This window comes from Rhopilema esculentum, chromosome 4 (assembly GCF_057945365.1).
Source record: "Rhopilema esculentum isolate cy_ngs chromosome 4, ASM5794536v1, whole genome shotgun sequence".
In the NCBI taxonomy this organism is placed as follows: domain Eukaryota; kingdom Metazoa; phylum Cnidaria; class Scyphozoa; order Rhizostomeae; family Rhizostomatidae; genus Rhopilema; species Rhopilema esculentum.
The window spans coordinates 4703626-4725963 of NC_142818.1; the positions used below are offsets into that span (position 1 = coordinate 4703626).

The 22338-nt window shown below is 35.0% G+C and overlaps 1 protein-coding gene and 1 non-coding gene across 2 annotated transcripts; both read left to right on the forward strand.

The window, feature by feature from the left end:
* The first annotated feature begins 4856 nt into the window (after positions 1 to 4856).
* LOC135690521 (poly [ADP-ribose] polymerase 2) lies at positions 4857 to 22230 on the forward strand. Its single transcript, XM_065208107.2, has 21 exons — positions 4857 to 4991; positions 5855 to 6130; positions 7523 to 7735; positions 8443 to 8577; positions 9511 to 9584; positions 9929 to 9979; positions 10414 to 10510; positions 11201 to 11276; positions 11693 to 11795; positions 14094 to 14171; positions 14528 to 14612; positions 14995 to 15133; positions 15964 to 16027; positions 17337 to 17471; positions 18366 to 18490; positions 19011 to 19110; positions 19577 to 19675; positions 20854 to 20978; positions 21232 to 21314; positions 21687 to 21712; positions 22000 to 22230. The coding sequence occupies exons 1-21, from the start codon at positions 4961 to 4963 to the stop codon at positions 22042 to 22044; spliced, it is 2160 nt and encodes a 719-aa protein (XP_065064179.2). The 5' UTR covers positions 4857 to 4960; the 3' UTR covers positions 22045 to 22230.
* Trnac-gca (transfer RNA cysteine (anticodon GCA)) lies at positions 13042 to 13113 on the forward strand. The gene has a single exon. It is a non-coding gene; the product is annotated as a tRNA-Cys (tRNA).
* Positions 22231 to 22338: the final 108 nt, after the last annotated feature.

Sequence of the window (22338 nt, forward strand, 5' to 3'; positions counted from 1 at the left end):
TATAGAAACTAACAACTCTTACAAATCTCAGCGCTTTTCAAAGATATGGTGAATTTTTTAGGCAGCTTCTGCGATCGGAGAAAAATAACTCACAGCGCTGACTTACAGCTAAAATTTAACTGTACCCAAGAGAGGAAAAGATTGAATGGTGTAACCTGTTGTTCAGATTGCATTCAGCATGTCGTGTCTACGCAAAATTGAACTGATAGAATGACTGATAATACTTTTAGAAAATTACAATATGAGTGCAAGGAAGAAATAATGTTCAAAATACCTCGGAAAAGTGGAACAAAATTCACTTGAACTCTTCGTTCGACGCTTAAAAATGAAAGCAAGTGAAATTATTTCCAATCGAAAGCCCGGTTTACACTACAAAAAGCTACCCGGGTTCAACCTGTGTTGAGTTCACCCAGGGTAAACTCTCTTCAATTTGTATTCTAAACGGAAAGTGGGTCTAAACTTGGTTTTCAAACGCAATTGTGAGTCAGCCCGGATTGAGTCAACTGCCAATTCTGATTCTTTCTTGAATAATTTTGAAAGGTTTTCTGCCGAACGTTACATTTCTTTTCACTTACATTTTTTACCTCCCCTTCCTTTCTCTTTCTGCTTTCTCCCATTGTTTCTACTGATTTCCTTCTCATTTCTTCAGCTTTTTCCATTTCTGCTGTTTGTTTTTCTTTAACTTGCTGGGATGCTGCTTGCTGATCAGCAATTGCTGCATCAAAATCTTCCTTATCTTGCAAGGAGAACATGTTTTTCTGTGTGCTCAGGATTAATTCCACTTGCACTTTCTTCTCTTCTATTTTTGGACTTTTTGTTGGTGAAAATATTCTAGAAGCGTTCTCTCACTGCTCTGCAGGATACACCAAATTTTGGCCTTTCTACCTGCAAAAAATTATCCCCAGTTTTTCTCCACCCATCGCTCCTCGGCCCACCAGGACACGACGAAATTTACCAGTACGCCCTTGCTTCGAGTTATCGATAGAACTTTCGAAAGGCAGTTATCAATATTTGCAAAGAACTAAAATTGATTACAACCATCAATTGACCTCTCGAAAGAACGTTTGCATAAAAAGTTCGTCGTGGTTATGGTTTCGGCGTCATAGATTTTACAGCTTAGTTAGCTTCACCATTAGATTGAGAAAAACTATATCAAAGATGTATCAAATTTCCACCAGTTTTTCCTAGTTCCTTGTAATTGTATAATTTATTGAATGGTTTTCCGAAATCTTCAAAAACGCCCAAGACTTGTGATTAACTAAGACTTATGACCAGCGCAAATTAGTTTCTTCACTTATGACTAATGCGAATTATTTCAAATGCCTGATATCGAATAGCTGAGAGGGTTCTCACTTTTGAAGCATTAACTGAGTACAATCCTATGTTTTTTCCATTCAGAATGGTTGTATCTGAATAAGATTATCTATGCGTTGGCAGTTGGGTATGGAAACGTTCACATATTACCTAATCAAAGATGGAGGTAGGGGGTTCGCACAAATATTTACGGTCATAATGATCAATAAATGATGCAAGTTAGATGATAATTTAGGGGGAAGAGGATTTTTCCAATGTTGCCTATGTTTTGTTATGTAATTTGTGCATGTTCCTTTCTTGAATGATAATGCTCTTTCCAGGGCCTATTTTAGTGTGCAGTATTACACACTTTGTGCAGTATTAATTTAAAAACGTGCAGTATTGATTTCGAAAATGTACAGTACTGAATTTTGGGATTTTTGAAAATGTCTATTTGCGGCTATCCCAGATTCCTGCTTTGTTCAAAAATGTGAATTTTCCTTGTCAGTTCGATATAGAGTTCATGTATTGTAATTATTGTATAACCATCGGAAAGACTCTCTTATCAAAACTTAAAACGAATCGAAATTCCCAGAACCAAAAACAAAACATCTCCTATAAATGTTAGCATTGCTGTAAATTTCGTAATTTGATCTTGTCGAAGATAAAACATTCAGTAATAATTTATCAGTTGCCCTATCATGCTCTGGGCATCCAGCAGAAGCTCACTTAACATAACTAAAATAAAGATAAAGAGCCTAATAAAACCTTTTAGTTAATAGATCACCTTTCTTCAAACAGACCCAACAACCTCTGCCCCGTTGAAAAAAAGGACCGCTAAGACGGGGCATGCACATGTACCATGAATTTCTCCAAGCATCAAGAATTTCAAAGAGACGGGCTGAGAGAGATCCAGCACTATGGCCAAGATATAAGCAGCTTCGAAACCAGGGGCGGTTTCAGGCGTCAAAATCGCAGGATGGCTAGAAAACCCAAGGGCCCGGTTTAGGGCGTGGCGGGAAAAATTGAGCCACACCCACTAAAAATGTGGCTTGGAATACGATTGATTCAATAAAAATTGATAATAAAGCAATACGCCAAACAGCAGCAGTATATCGACTTTAATTCGTAAATTCGGACCCAATTGAATCCATACCTTTCCGCTCGTGTAAACAGGCTTAAAAATCCCATGTAGAGTTAAGAATCAAGATCAAAACTTATTTAAATTCTCAAATTTCAACTCTTTTCGAAGAAGTGCAAATGAATCAGCAAATTGGCCAACGACTTGCTCGTAATCAAGTGGAAAGTTTTCTCTTCTTTTGAAATTATCAGTAGCGCTGAACAATCTTTCAAGATCTGAATAAGCGCTGAGTAAGCTAAGTGTCATCAAGCATTTATACACGTTGTAGAGGGAAGGGTATGCTGCCAGGTGCATGTTGTATTCACTAATTTCTTTATAAAAACCAGTAAATTTAGGTTCGGGCTGGCTGTTCTTAATTTTCGCAAAAATCCGGGGGTGGATTGTCCTTAATTTGTTCTTAAATTAATAGGGTGTAAGCAGAGCAGTGCGATTGCTAGCTTTTTCGCTCTTGGGAGCTGTTCAGGCATTATTTGCCAACAAAGTGAGTGAGACAGCCTTCATTTGACGACAAGATTGTATATTCACAGAAAAGCAACCACACATGGCTAAAAATCCTCGTTTTGGGATAAAATGTTGTTAAAAAATGCATTAAACAGTAACTCAGCCTTAGCTTGTTTTTAATATGATCTCAACTTTTGACCAGTTTTGATGCTCATATTCTTATAAAATTGTTTAATATAATAAAAGATATAAATATATAAAAATGAATAAAAATGAGCGTCGGTACAAAGTTTTGAATGCGCAGGGTATGCACAGTTGGCAAGCTTTTACCCTTTTGATAAAGGGTGTTTCGATGTCGACTTTGGGGTCTTTTCTCTCTTTGTGAATCCCCACCTTGAAAGTCACAGTTTTCCTCTCCATATGTTTCTTCTCTAAGAGCTTGTTCCTTGAGATCATCTGTTTTCAGGATCTCTATTTCCACCAGTTGTTGTTTTCACTTGATCGATAAGCTGCTGGTAGCAATTTGCAAATGCCAGCAATTCTGACATTTTATGAACTTGAAATCTTGAAAAAAGGCTCTTATTGCTCTTTTGCTTCCTCTTTGTGTCAACTTAAAAGGGGGTTATACAAATGTGGGTTCGTAGGTCGTTCGCAGAAACGTACACGATCAATACGGCAAAAACTGCTATCCAATTCTCTATACACTTCTTCTAATTCATCAGTTCACGGCAAACGACCAAAAATATCTTACACGGCTAACAGCGACAATGTAACGGCAAACACAATTCTGCAAGCTAGCGACAAGGTACACGGAGTTCGACAATCTTACGGCAAGACTGAACCTAAGTATAAAGCCACCCCTTATAATACAATTTACAGAAGCCGATGCAATTGCAGCGCAATGATACAATTGTCATGTGATGTCCTGCAATGAATAGGAACCCTGTGTTCTAACAACGCCCCTGGTCAGCAATACTGAAATGTTTTCTTTCTAAGGATTTTATCTTCTTTTCTTATTTTCTCGAATTTATCTACGGAGGGCCCCGTTATTATGAAGTTGAGAAGGCCCGGGTTGCGATCGCAGCCTAGCGTCCCTGCCAGTCCGCCACTGCCCAGGGTACACGCAAAATTGAACACATGGCTGGAATAACGGAAACCAGGGTTTGGGTGGTTTGAAGCGCATGTATTGGGACTTTAATCGCAATATAATCAGTCTAGGGCATTAAGTATTTGACATTAAGTTAAAAAATTTTCTCCAACGCGGAAAGGCCCGTAAATCTTTTTGTACACAGGGCCCGATCGCCATTTTGCCACCCGGGCCAGACCGCCCCTGACCACACTCGTTGCTTGTAATTATTCTTCAGCACAATGCGTCCTTCCCCGTATCTTTAGACCTATAAAATACCTTCGGTATACACTTTCACGACAAAGATTTCTAATTTGGCCTTACCAAGAGGAAAGGTCTCTTCTACAAATTCAATTTGACAAACTAAATAAAAAACATTCGCCATGTCCTACTCATGCCATATTAGGTTCTAAACGACAGACAGAAAAATTCAAGAATTATATATCTAAAATGGTCTATATTATTAGGTAATAGACTTAAAAAGTTTTTTCTAATCTATATGAAGATAAAAATTGCAAACACATACTTTTTCAACTCATAAAAACACGACAAGCCACTGCCATATTCCCCCCGTTTGGGGTTTTTAAAATTCTCTTTAAAAACCCCAAAAAATTGTTATGTGTTGTTGATTTATATCTCCTCTAACTACGAGCATCAGAAAAGGCACTGAAATAGTTGTGAGCCACGAGAAAATCATTCATTAAAACAAGCAATTTTCCATACTGAACCCTATTGCAGCTCGCTTTTTGCCACTATTTAAAATGGCGGAAGTAAAAAAATTTGCCCCGAGTTAGACATCTAGCGCCTTCGGCGCTTCTATATCGTTGCCCAAAAGAAACAAAAGTTTGTTTTCGAGGCTATCTATCACGTGACAATATGCGCGGGAAACATCGTGTAGTCTGTCCCTAGAATTAGTGCACTGTGTGGTGAAAACGTAAACATACATATATTGAATTGAAATGGCATCTCGCCGAAAAAGAGCTGTAGAGGGTAAATAAGATTTTGTTTTATTTTCAAATAAATTTTACGCTTATAAGTTCAATTTAGAAAATAAAGTTTGGATGATGTTTCCATGCCATGAATCCTGGCCTATCCGCGGATCAGACTCTCAAGTTAGTGCCCCAAATGATATACTTTACTAGGCCCTCTTTTTCAAATAATTTCAGTATCGTATTTCATGATTGGAGTTAGATAATAGAGTTGAGCTAAATACATAGATATCTGCAATGATTCTAACTCGCATTGCTTTTGTCCTGAAAAATATAGCCAACAATTTCTGTAATCTAAATATAGCATCGTGGTTTTTATTGAAGCCGTGTAAAAACAAAAGTAAAAAAAATGTTGCCACCAAAAGCTGAACTTTTTCAAAAAATTTATTTACAGGGAACATTGTAAATTGAACAGAATTCAAGTTCTACCAAATGCCTTTTGGTGCATTTCTTCACATAGTTCAACTTGTGCATTTTCCAAAGAAACCATTTCAACATAACAACATATGCAGACATAACAACACAAATCGGCTAGCCGAGATCTCTCCTGAGAACTTCCTGAAAAGGCCAATTTATTCCTGTATAAGCAGATTTCATTTGCACATACACAATCCTTATGCAATCTACACCAATCATTTCGAATAGCTTTAAAAATATCCTGGCAAGGCAGGGAAAATGTCTGCATATGTAAGGTCAATAATTATTTCCCCTGCTAGCCAAGATTCCTGCGAAACCACCTGAAAAAAGCAGGTTAAATTTTCTCCGTATGAACAGGCTCTTAATGTTAGTTGTGAACATTCATCTTAGGTTTACCTTATGATTGGTTACTTTAATCTGAGAGACATGTCATAACCTTTGTTTCAGATGACACTGAAGACACACTAAAAAAGAAAATCAAAAAGGAGGATCTGGACAAAGAATTGATATGGGAATGGGAAGATGATGGAAACAGATGGACTGCATACTCTGATGACCTTTGCAAAGAAATAAGTGAAAATTTCAAAGAAGGGAAGCTGAAAGCTCCATTTGTGAATAATGGAACTAAGTTTGAAGCTATATTTTCTCGCATGGTGCAAAGGAATAAATTATCATGCTGGGAAAGACAGATAAGACTTAAACCCAACAGTGAAACCAATTTTGGTGAGTTTATCTTGTGTCAAAATTTCAATTTTTAAGTTACTGATATACAAGAAGTAAAGTTAACCTCTATGAGATGAAAGGCATAGGATTTCAAAAGTTTTTGCCATATATCTTTAATCAAATCTTAATGTCACATGACATATATGAATATTCCAGCCAAGAAACATTGTGTTGTGAGATTTGCATTGTGAATGCTTGTTCATCTTTTGTGTTATCTTTTTGTCAAACAGAAGAAACGCCATTAATGGGACTGTATGAAGACTCTCATATAGTCCCATATAGTCCCATCTCTGTTATATTAACTTTGTTTAAAGCGGCTGTGTCACGGTTTTGTAATCAAACCAAATACATGGGACATTGTGCATTTTTAGCCTGACTTGCACATCGGGATAATGGCGGATGGTGCTCTGGTGCATCGAAAAGCTTGATAAATTGTATTTTCTGAGCGTATTTACCGAACATGGAATGGACAATTGCTATATTTCAGCATATGTACCAACAATCAAAACGACAAGTGTATGTTAATTTTGTCTAGGCTAAGGAAATGAAGCTTCATTCAATCATGACAAAGATATTACGTTTGTCTTGGTGAATTCAGATGGAATTAGACATTCTACAACAAAATGATTGCTTAAAATTTGTCCAGCAAACTTTAATAATGTTTCTCGCTCATAATATTCATCGTTAAGGTAGGTTTTTTGGTGTCATTTCGGCCAATTACTATAAACTGCTGTGAGTTGCGGAATCCTAGCCATAAAAGTGGCCTTTGTTTTTTCGTATGGCAATCTTTTATCCAAAGAAATATGGTGGTAAGACTAAAGAAAGAACCTTTATTATTTTTTTCCTTTCATAAAACATCAACAAATGCAAAAGGTTCGCTCGATGAGCACAGATAGAAAAAATTGTTTTATTCCATATTGGTTTTCCTATTGAACACAGGGTGTTTCACCCAAACAACTTTCGCAAACTGGCGTGTTGCCACGCAGGATGTCCCTTGTGACACTGCCCCTTTAAGTCTATTGTTTATCATTTTCATTTTTTTTATTTCATCATTTGTATTTTTCTGAGTAAATTGTATTTAGTTTTAAAAGATTTTGTATGTAGTTAGATTTTTGAATATGAATCTGAAACTGAAACTGAAACTCAATAATTTCACAGTTTGATAAACACCACAACAAAATGGAGTAGCATTGTTTGGCAACTTGTAATATTATGTGTGATGTGGTTAATTATCTTATAAGAACTGAGCTATTTCTGAACATCTTGGCTCTATAGCTGTCATGTTTCTTTAATGTGACCACTCCAATTTAAGATTAGAAGTAGCCTAATGTATAAGAAAGTAAACACCATCTCCATCTTTTTACATTTATGAATAAAAGTTTTTTGCCCTAGTGAATTGGCAGTGGCAAGATGAGAAAGGAAAGTGGTGCTTGTATGACCAGCCAGTGCAAAGATTGATTTATGCTGCCACAGTATATGGTTTGAAACAGGTTGAGTTTGCAACAAAGGGAAACACATATGTTTTAAATTTCAAAAGAATGGAGCAAGCAAATAAATCCAGTAAAGCAAGACGGAAGATTAGACAGGTGGTTGAAAAAGATGATGGTAAGTTGTTTTTAAATGAGAACAATATATATTCAATTATATGTGGCTGCTATAACAATCTTGATGGCTGAAGGCAAATCAAGCCTTTTCGTTTCATATGGACAAGCAATCCTCATCCTGGCCATCACTCTTGCCAAATTATTGATGCAGGCTATAAACCCTCCTTGCCAAACATGTCTCGTTGGCAAGAGAAAAGAAATGTACTTGGGAAAAATGATTGTGGCAAATGTGACTATTGTTGTTGTCATTATTATTCAATTCACATCTCTACAATAGCAACCAAACTTTTTCAAAATTTTGTCATGTAAAGGAAAGCATCATCTTCAAGGGTTGTCTTGGGGCCCATCTGATGCAAAGTTTGGGAAAACACATTTTAAGAAAATCAAAGGTTAGGCAGTTGTTGGCAAATAATGCCTCACTTTCCCCTCAGGTCCTGACTGTCTTTGTTTAACAAATAATGCTAGATGGGAAATCGCACTCATAAGCTGATCAATGCAGCCAGTTTGTTGCCCTTGAGATAATTTCTTCATAAAAGGCCTTGGTAAACATAAAGCTAAATCTTATCTCTAAGTTTTCTTGTATTGAAAGCTAGAACAAGATACAATTACTTTAAAAGTTTCAGGAACTCTATTTCTTGAAAACACCTTGTCAAACAGTAAAGAGTTAAAGCAAAAAAGTCAAATTTTGTTAAAAATGTTTTGTTGTAGGTAAAGAAAGTGATCATGAAGAAGGAAAGTCAAGTGCTAGAGGTACCCAGAAGCAATCAAAGACATCAATTAAAACAAGTGTGGCCAATGGAACAATTAAAAAAGAGAACAGTATACCTCAAAAGAGTAGTGAAGGTAAAAGAATATGATATGATTTGCTTGGAAATGCTACCAACGCTCTATTTAGCCCCTTCTTTATTAAACCTATTTTCGAAGCAAAAAATGAAAATAACCCCTCCTTTCTATCTAGCCCCCCGTTTTGTATGAGAAAGAACTCAATGAAAGATTTAAGAACTTGATGTAAGCAAACGTTGCTTTCTTTAGTAATATAAGCAAATGTCCAATTTTGTCCCTAACTTATATGGCAGACTACTATAAGAAAAATTGTATTTCTTGAACCTGTTGATTCAAATCTTATAAATCAGCATCCACACTCAAGAAATAAGCTTTTCCCCTCGCAGTGGCAGCACCAGCCACTAAGTTGTTAATGTGGGGGGCGAGGGGGGGGGGGGGTTGCGGGTAAAATAAAGATATTTTAGTCACGCCCATTTTACTGTAAGAAAACGCCCTTTTTACTGTACCAACATGGAACATCAATTTATTTAATAGAGAGGACTCTCGACTGATTTTTGGTAACGTAAATGCAGTTTCAGAATCACAGAATCACATCACTAAGACTTATGTAAAACCTCCTATTTCTCATTGATTTTAGACCTAATAGAACATTGAGCCCGCCGAGAACTGGGGGGGGGCGTGTCCTACCCTTGGCGTTGTTATTGTCCCCCAGGCTTTTACAATACTTATGACTAAGAATGATTTGAATCGTTCCTAAATTGTTTGGCTGCTTTCACATTAAAAAAATTCATCATGAGGCCCTAAGAATTTCGAGAATCATTGAAGGAACAAAAAAGGCACCCAGAGATGAAAAATATGAACAACCTGTGAAGTAATGAAGCTTCAGAAATCTGATGCGCAAATACATGCACTTGTATTATGTTGTATTTATTGCATTCTATGAAAGAGTGTTACTATTTGCTTGTTTTAATGTACATTCTATATCTTTTATAGAAAGCATTCAAAGCAAAACATTGGTGAAGAAAGGCAAAGCCCCTGTTGATGTTGAATGTCCAGTTAAAAATACGGTAAGTATTGACCATCGTCACCTATGCCCTATCAAAGTTTTCTATTTTTCCATTGAACTTATAATTAATTCGATAGCTTGTTTTGCTTGTTAGTCTTAATATTGTGTTATGGAAACATCCAAACATCCAAAATATCAATATAACTGCTAGCAAAACAATGCTTTTTGCACCTTCTCAAATGTTTTCTTCAGTGCCATACTTTGCTTTCGATTTTTCCGCTTCAAACTAAACTTGACCTGTAAGAAGAATACCAAAATCCTTTGACCCTGGAAATATTTTTTATGATTTTCCTATTAACCAAGTTTTTTGTTTCGTTCCATAAGAGTGTTCCTATTTTTTTGCAGTTCCATGTTTTTTCTGAAGGGGGCAATATTTGGGATGCAATGTTAAACCAGGTAACGTTGTTTTGCTAAAAAAACTCATAATAAATGCCTATAGCTAGCCTAAGTACCTATAGTCTAAAGCCTAAAAACCTGAGCCACATTTAACACTGACAGTCCGAGATTTGAACAAAGAAATTTCGCTTTAATCGTTCTAAAACCAGTGATCTACAACCGTTCTTTATTTTCACGAACCCCCGGCATTAGCCCCGCATATAATAACACTAACCAGGCACAATGATTGGCAGCATTTTTCCAGAACCCCATAGAAGTTGGTTCACTGGCAGTTTTGTATTTGATGTGTTTCTTTTACGCTGTCATAACCTAGAGGGTTTTTTCTTAGATAATCAGGTATTCTTTCCACGAAATCATAGACGAAGAAAATTAGACTGCGTAGTCCTCTGCGAGCATTTGTATCATTAATGATTTAAAACCGCCTTCTTTTGCAGACAAATTTGCGAAACAACAACAACAAATTCTATTTGCTCCAGCTCCTTGAACATGATAAATCGAAACAGTATGCAGTTTGGTTCCGTTGGGGAAGAGGTCCGTCGTGATTTCCTTATCTAATAATAGGGCTTTGGAATGGTAACCTTTGCTGATATCATTTTTCGTCTGTTTTGGCAGTCGTTTCAAAATACGAGTTTTCTCAGGTCCTCGCCCTTTTTTGAGTTTTAGTCAGATTATTTCGAATGTGCTTGATTTCATTGTCTTTGTAAGTACGGAAATTTGCCGAATAAATGAAAGTTTATTGGTCAAAGTGATGGCTTGAAAGTCTGAAAAGACGATGGGGGAACTCAGAATAAGAAGTTTCTTTGCGTAGTAAACATTAAATATATTGTCTCATATATTTCTTCAAAATATGAATTCACCAGTATAGTAAACTAGAAATATTCAAATTTATTAACGCTTTTTAGGAAAGAACATTTTTTGCTATGATATTAAAGTGTATACCAGTTTTAAAGTCTACTGGGAGGCCCTACCGTGGTGACTAATTTGCACTGGCCCTAGTATAAACGTGTAGACTTCATCCGGACACCAACCCTACTTAAATTAATATTAATCCCATCTCTAACATTTGATACGTTTATATTGTCGTTGAAATTATTCAAAGAAGAAACAATGCATTTATTATCATCAAGTTTTTCAACAAAGTTTGAAAAATGGTGTTAATAACATCGCTCGTTGACCTTTAGAAACCTGACTTTGTTTTTGATATCAGTCTCTATTTTGTAGTTGGTGTTGTTGGCCAAAAAAATTTAGTTCGGTGTGGAAGCAACCTATTGGAGGCAAAGAATGTTTTCACTAAAAAGTAAATATTTTACGTATAATTTTGTTATGTCTACTTAGTAATTATTTTTTTAGTTTAATTAAATGCCACTCTGGACTAAGCTTAAAGAAGTTTTTTTGATAAACGGACTCAGTTATTCTACATGGTGGCAAGGCAATGTATCAGAAATAAGTCAGCAAGGAGGAAATGATCAAGAATAATGATGGATACGAATAATGAGGCATAGATCAATATATTTACACTTGGTACCTTGTCAATATTTCTTCAAAGTTTACATTTCAAATGCACCACGCTCTCTTTCAGAGGTTTTCTTGCATTTGGTGGTGACTTCTGATACTGCATCTGCTAATATGGCTTATTTGAAAGCTTAATTTTATTCTCATACAAAAATGTGACTCCAAACTGTTTAATGTTCTGGTGTTTACATTCCATTTCAGGTTTTCTGACAAGACAAAAAATGAGTGGGAAGACAAGGACTGTTTTGAGAAAGTCCAAGGGAAATACGATTTACTAAAAATGGACTATGAAGCTAGCTTGCAGGTATTGATAGAAATATTTTCACCGTGCTTAAAATGGACAGATTTGACACCATTTTGAAATCTTCTTTTTTTGACATCTTGATGTGTCAGAGTACCCAGTGGGGTCATTGAGATTCTTGCAAACCCGAGGAGAAAACTCCAGGGGGGGGGGGCTTATGTACGTTATCTAGATCGTCACATGTAAATGACATTTCTTGGGAAACAACAGGTGTTTTTGAAGGAACAAAATTCGAAATCAATTTGACCAAATGTTTTTCGACGGATTTCTAGAAAATCGACCTTTGGGAAAACTGGACATGCCCAACCTAATCCAACCCGTGGCGACGCCACTAGTTTATCGTTCTATGAAGGGACTTTAATGCTCACCAAGTTCTTAAACATCCAGTACAATATGTCAGAATGGACTGCGGTGCAGACTCTTTTTCTATTCGTTTCAAAGTATTTGTTCGTTTTATTCATTTCAGTATCTTTTTGTTCGTTTTTATTTATTTGTAACTTCTTGTTTGGTTTATTCGTTTTAAACTATTTATTCATCTTGTTCCTTTCTTTAATTTTTTGTTCGTTTCTTTTTATTTTAAAGTTTTTGTTCTCTTTAATTTGTTTTAAATTTTTTCTTCGCCTTCGTTCGTTTCAAACATTTTGTTTGTTTTCTTTTTTTGTCATTCAGTCACTGACGAGCGTGCAAATCGGCAATGAACTCTTCTAAAACAAGTTGAAAACTATTTTGATTAATATGTATTTATAAATTTTTTTAGTCAGATAAAAGGTTCAGCACACAAAAGCCCACAATAAACTAATTTAATGATGAAGATTTCAATTCTGAAGTCTATTTGCGAAAAAGATCCGCAGATAGCGAGATACAAAATTGATGACGTCAACTAGAATCCATCAATTGGCAAGATTTTTGTATTGGTAATTCAATGATGAAAAACAATTTTGGTACTTGTTTCATGAAATTTTTTGGAATGTGTTAGGTGCGTTTTGGGGGCAACACAGGTGTTTTCAAATGGTGTACTGTTTTGAGGGTAACTTTGAACTACCTGAAAGTCTCTAAAACCACACACTAAAATACTTTCTCTTCCTTGCACTCACTGTTAGCTTCAAACAATTGAAAACAATTACACACCTTACTAATTGTTAGCTTCAAACAATTTTTGATAAAGGAGAATAGAAATTCTTCGCAAGGATTAAGGAAAACAATAGTCATGAAAATAATTATATACCAGTTCCTCCGGTACATTTAACGTGGGGATATAGCTCAGTGGTAGAGCATTCGACTGCAGATCGAGAGGTCCCTGGTTCAATCCCGGGTGTCCCCTGAATTTTTGTTTTCGTCCCTCCTAATTTTATCTTGTTCACCTTTATAGTTATACTTCCGCATTTCACTTTGTTTTTTAGTTTCAACTTCATTTCCACATAATTTCCACCAATCACCGTTCCGGGTTGATATAATCGATTCTGCATCTCGCTATCTACAGAACTTTCTCAAAAAATAGACTTCAGATTTGAAATCTTCATCTTGAAATTAGTTTACAATGAGAACTTAATGTTGTTTGTTCGGTCGCGAGTTACTTTGTTTTGAATATTTAGTTTTTCTTTAGATTTGACCGGAATTTGCTGCTGTAGTGAAAAAATTCTAGCCCACTACAGCAACAACGTCAATTGATATGTATAGGCAAGAAAAGCTAAATTTTGAAGATAGTGTAATTCGCTGCCTGACGGCTCAAACAACATGAATTTTTCGGCACAGACTAATTTGAACATGAAGATTCCGATTCTGCGATCCATTTTTGGCAAATACGAAGATAAAAAATTCCCCGGAACAGATATCTTAGTTTAGTAGATTCATCATTTCTTTAGGAAACAAAGGAAAAAGGTCTCCATTTGAGTACTCCCTTTATTCGTTTTTTCTTAAGAGTTTCTTAATTTGAATGTCATTTTTTTTTAATATTTGGAGTCCGATATGCATTCTTCCATGCTAGTTTTTTGTTTTTTGTGTGCAGTGATGACCAATTTGTGAAGTGGTGAGAGGTTAATGTGCAGCACTGAATTTGAATTTTCGCAGTGATAAAATTTTCAAAAATATTTTATTGATAATCACAATGTATAAAACTTAACGAAATATACACTTTATTTAACTGAGAATATTATAGCATTTTAAAACGTCTTTCTAACTTGTTTCCCCCATTTCACCAGTCTTGTGAAATGCCACTTCCGAAAATATTTTGAAACCATGTTTACTTTTCAGCTTTTTTGCTAGGAAACGAGTTATTTTATCTCAAATATGCCCATGTTTTAGAATGACGATGACCAAGTGGATGGAGAATCCATCGAAAAACTAGAAAGGCCAGATTCCAAATTAGACAAGCGAGTTCAGGTTTGGAGTTACTTCCTTTTGTAGAGATGCCATGATATCAGCACAAACCAGAAGCTTTTTTAACAGATTTTTACTGCTTTTGAAGCTTCAACCCTACACATATAACTTTCAGATTGATTTCAGATTTTCAAGAACAATTTTCATGTTGATATTCTTTCAATTCTTGCCCAACCCAACTCTAGAAGAAAACATACACTTATCAGTTTAACTCTCAAAAATTGGCTCAAGCAAGCTAAATAAAGAAATATTCTCCCTACATTAGAATGCATACCTATAATGCAATCCAAAAACGTGATGCCATATATCGAGCCTTCCCAGCCATTCTTACATTCGGTTCATTTTATTGTCCGTTCCAGGCATTGGTACAGTTAATTTGTAATGTGGAAGAAATGGAACAAGCTGTCTTGGAAATGAAATACGATGCAAAGAAAGCCCCTTTAGGTAAGGCCTCAAGACCTGTGCAAACGAGCTAACCTAATTGGGGAACTATAAAATGCTAGGCCAAACTCGAAATTACACGAAAAAGTAGCAAGCTAGTGTTGCGACAAACTGGCTTTAATTAACTTTCATTCCCATATAACAATGCTGGGTAACCTGAAATTGTTTGCATTTTACCTGACATGATTGTAGATTAAGGTTTTAAGTCTTGGATCAAATGTTAGTTTCTTTTGCACTTATCCTTTTGTATTTATCCACAAGACTTATTCTTTAGTGATTAATAACAATACATCGTGATGCAGACCTAGCTATAAAAGGTGTAAAGACCTAGATAAATTCTTGCACATGACAAGACTGTGATAATCTTGTACGTTCTTTTTAAAAGGAAAACTGACGAAAGAGCAAATTAATGCTGGATACGCAGCATTGAAAAAGATTGAATCATTCATCAGGCAGAAGAAGATTGGCGATGGAATTGTCAAAGCCTGTGATGAATTCTACACACGAATACCTCATGTGTTTGGGTAAGTAGAACACTCTGGCAAGAATATCGCAGTCACATGCTTTTGTAGATTCAAATTTTGTAATCAAGCAAAATGCTAAACATTTCTTCTCGCCGAGAATTGTTTTCATGATCGATAGATAGAATGGTAAAAGATGTACAGTACTGTAAGTCATTTTGCTTAGGCTGACCTTATGGAAAGATCAAAGTCTGATTTTTTGAGATTGAATACCGCAAATCCTCGAATTAACCCCATTAGGGGCTTACTAATTTAGGTGGGGGCGAAGGGGAACTAATTGTAAGATTTACAGTATGCAAAATATAGAATTCAAGACTCTGTGTTTCTTCTATTTAATAAAGGCTCTCTCAGTTATGTTTGCCTCATATAATTGTGTGTTTTGAATTCAAAGTAAGAAAATCAGCTCGAAAGTAGTCGCTAATGAAATTTTACAGGTAGTCTTGCAGAAAAAGTAAATGAAACAAAATAATATACATGAAAGCAAACTTTGTTTGGATAAAGCTAACTACAATCACTGCCAAAAGTTTTGAAAAACTATATGATAGTTTTCACTGGCAAGTTCAGCCATCCTCCTCTCTCCCTAGGAACAATGTTAGTTTACTATAGAAAACAGAAAGAGGTTATGAAGTACGTTTTTTGGCTTGTATGATATTTTTCTAGACTATCAACATTCTTTTTGTGGGAAAGGGGGACTGGGCAAAGTAGTATTCGGGAAAACATATGAAAAATCGAAAAAAGCAGCGGAAAGTATTGGATGTTCCATGCAATTTTTGCAGTGATTGTAGTTCTTGTTAAGTGCTGAATCAAGTCCAACAGGTTTTGTCTTGTGTTAGGATGCAAAGACCTCCATTGATTAGAACAAAAGAAGAAGTCCAGAGTAAACTGCAGTTACTTGAGGTAGGGCTTGTTTCTCTTCATAAAACCGGCAATGCAAAGTGAGACACTTGAAGCAAATAATCTTGCCTTTCCTAGCTATATTTCCTAGCGTAGAGTTTTCGATCTATGTTCTGACGTTTTACGCTCTGAAGAGTGTCAGACAAAAAGCTTCAGTATACTCAAATGTCTGTTTTTTTTTCAAAGCCATTTTTAATTTTTGTACCACCAAAAAAATTTGTCTTGCCTTTCTTCAAACACATATTACTTTTAAGCTGCAAAGAATTCAAAAAATGGCTTTGAAAAAAGGAAAGATTTCAAAGTACTGTTTCACCGTTTTAAAATATTCGTTTTTTCAAAGCCATTGTTGGTGAAGTTATGTTTCTTCTTAATCAGATATCCAGTATATTAACATCTATTCCACTCATAGATATAAAACTAAATTAATTTGATAATTGCGACTCAATAACGGGGCACTTGCATGTTTATGAGACAATTCTTTGTTCTTTTAAAATAAAACCGTTTAAAAAAGCAAATATTTGAGTATACCGAAGCTTTTTGTCTAGCACTCTTCAGAGGATAAAACGGTTTACTTTATCGCGCATTCGATTCCATTCACATATTTTCTTAATAGTATTTATGTTTTTAATTGTATTGGATAGTAGTTTTTTACGTAAAGCTGATATTCGTTGGGGCCTTGTCGAGCAAAAGTTATGTTAACAAATGGAAGTTTTAGATATTTAAAGGACTGTGTTTTTTAATGACTTCGTTAAAGGACAAAGAAACTAGTATAATCATTTGAAGTTTTTTTTATTACTATTGAAGCTATTGACATATACTTCTCTATTTACGAAAAAATTGAACATGTAATGTAACTTGTTTACTTTCATTTACTTTACTTTCATAACAGGACCCTTTAGATAACAGCATTGCTATTAAGCTTATAGGTTATCCTGTCTAAATATTTGTGTTTATTTTTTTTTGCTTATTAATTTACTTAATTTATTATTTGTTTATGTCATTTAAATTGTATGTATTTAGAGCACGTTTTTAGTTATTTAGTTAGTTTTGGCGTTTGGTCCTACAAAAAATTCATGCTATTCTTAATACTTTCTACTCGCTATGGATTTGAAGTATCATGAATATAAAAAAGTTTTATCAATTTACCTTTAATTTTGGTTAGTTGCACCTAAATGAAAACTATTGAGGTTATTCAAAGTAAGTTTTGATATAAAAGGATTGACAAGCTGCATGAAGATGACTGCTCGTTCAATGTGGATAAAATTGTTTTGCTACATTTTACGTTCACTCAGTCATTAAATTATTTTCACAGGCGCTGGGTGATATTGAAATAGCTCTGAAGGTTATAAAGGAAAATAAAGATATGATGTTGAACCCAATTGACAGGCATTACAACGCATTGGAGTGCGGAATTGAGCCAATGGATCACGATGATGACGTTTTTAAGGTTGTCTGTGTTTGGCAACTGAACCTTTTGTCATTACTTTTTGCTTGTATACACTGTCGTTTGCGATGTTTTTCATCACCATCTCTAATGAATGACAGAGAGAGCCAAACAGGGCATCAGAATTGGGACATCAATAATTGTAAAATTACAAGAAAGAGCAGCAAACTTGTGTTGGGATAGACTTGAGTTATCCTTTATCCACAAAGACCAATCATAGTTTTAGCCAGTGTTATGTACTATTAGTTAGGAGGTAGGGGAGTTAGGAGCTTTCCACATTTTTAAGTAACTGCACCCATTTGACCTTTTGTTTCTTCCACTTAAGACACTCCAACGAAAACGTGTTTTTTCAACAAAGTCTTCTAACTGAGACAGTGGCAGTTGGTTGGACAAGGGTCCCCTCTGCATTGTAGTCCGTATATGGCGTTCACATTACTGCTCTTTTCAGTTCTTCTTGCTTCTGACATTGAACTTGGGCTTTTTGGAGGACGTGGGAAAGGCAAAATTATAGGTGTCACTACACCCCTGAATCACCCTACCGCTGCGAGCTATCTATGTATCCTATTTATCTATGCAAGCAGTATATCTCTGTACAAATCCTACCCGAACTGGTCCTACTGTTGTAGATTATCAATGGTGCTTCAGTATATTGTTCCAAACAGGTAGAAACGTTTTTACGCAATGAAAGTTAGATAAAGCCAGAACTTTTACGCTATAAATTCTCTCTCGTGTTTTCATTAATTATCGTCACACTGGTTTTTGTAACTGACTGCTAAGCCGATTAATCTAGTAAAATATTGTTTGGTTTCGAACATTCGACTCATATCAAAGATTATGCATTTTTAGATTCATATCAAAGAGAACAAAGTTTTATAATTTTTGCTTTTTTGGTAATAGGTTATTGAAAAATACCTGCAAAAAACTCATGCTAAAACACATAATACCTATAAAATGGAAGTTCAAGAAGTTTTCAAGGTTGAAAAAGACGAAGAAATTGAGAACTTTAATGACTGTGGGAACAGGTAACCCTGCTTTTTTTACTCAATTGGCCTGTTTGAGCTAAGGATACGATGGTGACATTGTTTTTGCTAACTGATTAATCAGATTCAAACAGAACTTCAGTTTTGATTTTTTAAAGTGAACTTACAGTCTTTGAAAACATCATATGCTTAGAAGTGTTTTTAAAAAATATCAAAATTTCTGAAAAGCTACGAAAGCTATAAGTGATTTTTTAAGCTATAACTGATTTTTACAGCTAAGAAGAATTGATCACGTGGAATATCGAATGGCAAACATTGTTTTCCCAACTGATTTTACGTTTCTGTGTTACTAGAGATGAGTTATTATCTTGAATTCGGATTAGCGAATAGCTATAGAGTACCTATAAAAAAGACAAAATATAGGGGAAGGGTATGTTTTCTACAAAGTTTTTCCTGGAATTTTTTATTCACACTGAGTCATATGATGATAAGTTTGATGTATGGTCTGAACATACTAATAATCCATCAATCAAATTTGTTAAGATTCTACTTATTTTTTCAGAATGCTTCTTTGGCATGGATCGCGACTCACAAACTATGTCGGTATTTTAAAGCAAGGTTTGCGAATCGCCCCACCAGAGGCCCCAGTCACTGGATACATGGTGAGTAACTATTCCACTTTCAAATGATAATATTCGATTGGGAAGAGTTGATGCCGACTGTTCTGGTATGTTTGTGCAAATATGTTATGCCTTTAATATGTTTTTTTGCAGTTTGTCGTCGGAATATCTGACATTTTGGACAGTATAGACAAATTAACAGCATTAGCTTGGTAGATAACTAAAGAAACAATAACATTATTAGAAAGTGTTTATGTATGATCGATAGTTTTAAGATAACAAAGATGATAGTTTTTGGATAATGCAGGGTCGTAATAAAGACTGAAACAGCAAACACCAGCTTGGCTATCTTTTTTTATCTAACAAATGTCAGATAAATTGGTTGATTGAACCAATTATAGAATGCGAAAAAGGCATTTGCATACTTTTGCAGATTAACGACTCTAAATGAGACTTTATTGCAAGTAAAGAAATTAGAATAATTTGAAATTTTTTTTTCAAATCCTAGTTTGGTAAAGGAATTTACTTTGCGGATATGTCATCAAAAAGTGCAAATTATTGCTATCCATCGCGGTCAAGACCAGTTGGATTGCTATTGCTTAGTGAAGTAAGTGCTCTGATGATTCAATGTTGACATATATCGACAGGTCCTGGGGTGTGTTATGATTACTCTTAAAACTGTCTGCACCAAGTGCATTATAAGATATCTCGTTGCTTATTCGGTATTGGCAGCATTATTTGGTCTCTTAAAACCATCAGCTTACTTTACGATATCAACATTATTAATTTTTGTGTCATTTTTTATATGTTATGTGTTATTTTTTATAGTAACAAAGTATAGTATAATGGGTCATTTTAGTTTAGTTTCTGGTACAGAAAGCGTTTTTTTCAAGATTAAAATTGTTGCTCCATTTAAGTGACTAAGGTTTTATTGCAATTATAGGTTATTGTGCTTTGGGTTCTTTTGAATTTTGAAGAATTGTTCAGATCTTCTTTGCTCAAAATTTTGCCTTGCATCTTATATGATACATTATGTTTATTTCTTTGTCAGGGCTATTAGTCAAACAATTGTGCAAAATTTGATTTGTGAAATGAAATTTCACAAAAAGGTGCAGTTTGATACGCTGAAAAAGATAGGGTATGGACGCCAACTGAAAATTGCCCCCTTTGGATTTTATTAAACTGGAGGGGGTACTTTTTCCCAAGGCCCTAACCTCGTTTATGATATCTCTTCTGTAATTAGGTACAATAGCACAAAACTTTGCAACAAAGTGCAGTTTGATACGGTACAAAAGATAAGATATAGAACCTTACTAAAAATTGCCCCCTTTTTCTCTTTTTAGACTGGGGTACTTTTCTCCACACCTTTATAGACAGCGTTATCGTATCTTGGCCATACTTTGGCACTACTGCATGAAACTTTGCAAAAAAGGACAGTATATACGCTGAAAAAGAAAGGATATGGAAGCTGAAAACTGAAATTCCCCAACTGAAAATTGCCTCCTTCAGCTATTTTTAGATTGCAATTCAGTTTTAGGAAGCTACATTACATTCACTAATGCCAAAACACTGAAGATATTTTAGTCAAATGGACAACCTTTTGACATTTTTTCAAAATCAGACAGAATGACAGGCTTATTTTTGGAGGTTTTTTCAAAAGTGAATGCTAAATCATACTATAATGGCATTTCTATGCATGACAGAAATTCTAGAGTGAAGTAAGGAACAATCTACTTATGGTACAAAGTGATTTTACATCAGTATTATTTTGTTAATATTTTGCAGGTTGCTTTAGGAAAGCCAAGAGACCTTTTGGCTGCTGATTATGAGGCAGACCAATTGCCTGAAGGTATAAACAGTGTCAAAGGTTTGGGGAAGACAGCTCCAGATCCCAATGAGCAACATATGTTGTAAGTTCATCATCATCCTCATCAATTTATTTACCGTTGGTACTTACATAGTTTTTAAAACTAATTTAAACAAACTCATTTATTCAAAGTAAAAACCATAATATATAGTAATGTTTTAGTTTTTGTCTTTTTAGAATATATTTTGGTTTCCTGAAAAGAGTTCCATAATTTATCAACTGTTATGTGAAGCGATCAGCAATTAGTCAACAAATTTATTGAATATAACTTGTAAATGTTTTTTACTTTTTTGAAGGCCTGATGGTACGATAGTCCCACTTGGCACTCCTAAAGATACTGGAGTTGTGAATCCAAATGGATATACACTTAATTACAATGGTAAGTGGAACCAAAATGCTTTTCTCATTTCTTGAAAATAATAATTAGACTACCATCAGGGCCACAGCTAGCTATTGTGCTCAAGGGGGTGCTCCAATCCAATTTTCTGACAAAGTTGCTGAACTATTCTTTATTTGCTGACAAATCTGAAAATTTTCAGACACAGCACCCCTAGATGGTAAAAAACTCCTCGTTTTTACAATGAGATTTTTTTTCCAAGGGAGTGTCACACTTCATTTCCAGTAGCCAGGGCCCTGACTTCTATGCAAGATTGGCTTGCTTGTAGAGGTTTTCATTTTTTCACATCATCAGATAATGTCATAAATTTTTTTTTCTCAAATAGATCTTACATCTCCTATTCATTTTTTCTAGAGTTTATTGTCTACAACAAAAATCAGGCAAGTCTCTTTCCTTTCGAATTATTTTTATGCATGCTTATATTGAAGAACATGCTTTAAGTCATCTGTGAAATTCCTTGGCTGTTAATACAAAATAATGCCATAAATTTTCATGTACTAATCTAATCATGTCACACGATTTAATTTTGATGCACTTTTCTATCAAAATTTACAAACCATTATATAGTTAGAATGTCCTTTTATCTTTAAAACACTGCATTTTTTCAAGATTTGGATTGAACAAGCTTGCCGCTTCAGGGTCTCAATATAATATTATTCCATTACAGGTAAAGGCCAAATACCTTGTTCAAATAAAGTTCAACTTTACCTGAAATCCAAGAGACCCCTTTATTCCACCACAAAGTCACCATGGAATCATCAAGGACCTTGGACTAGAGCTTTTATTTTGAAAACTTATAGACTGATGAATTTTTGCCTAAGACAAGACAAATGCTCACAAATGAGGATTAGATGTTTGTTTATTGAGATTTACACAATACCTTTATTTTCTTGAACATGGTTTTCCATATAAAAACTTTTAGATATATGTATGGTTCTTTATTTCCTTTCTTGTGTTTTACAACAGCAATTTTGAGGCCCCTGAGTAGAAGGGCTCCACTTTTTAC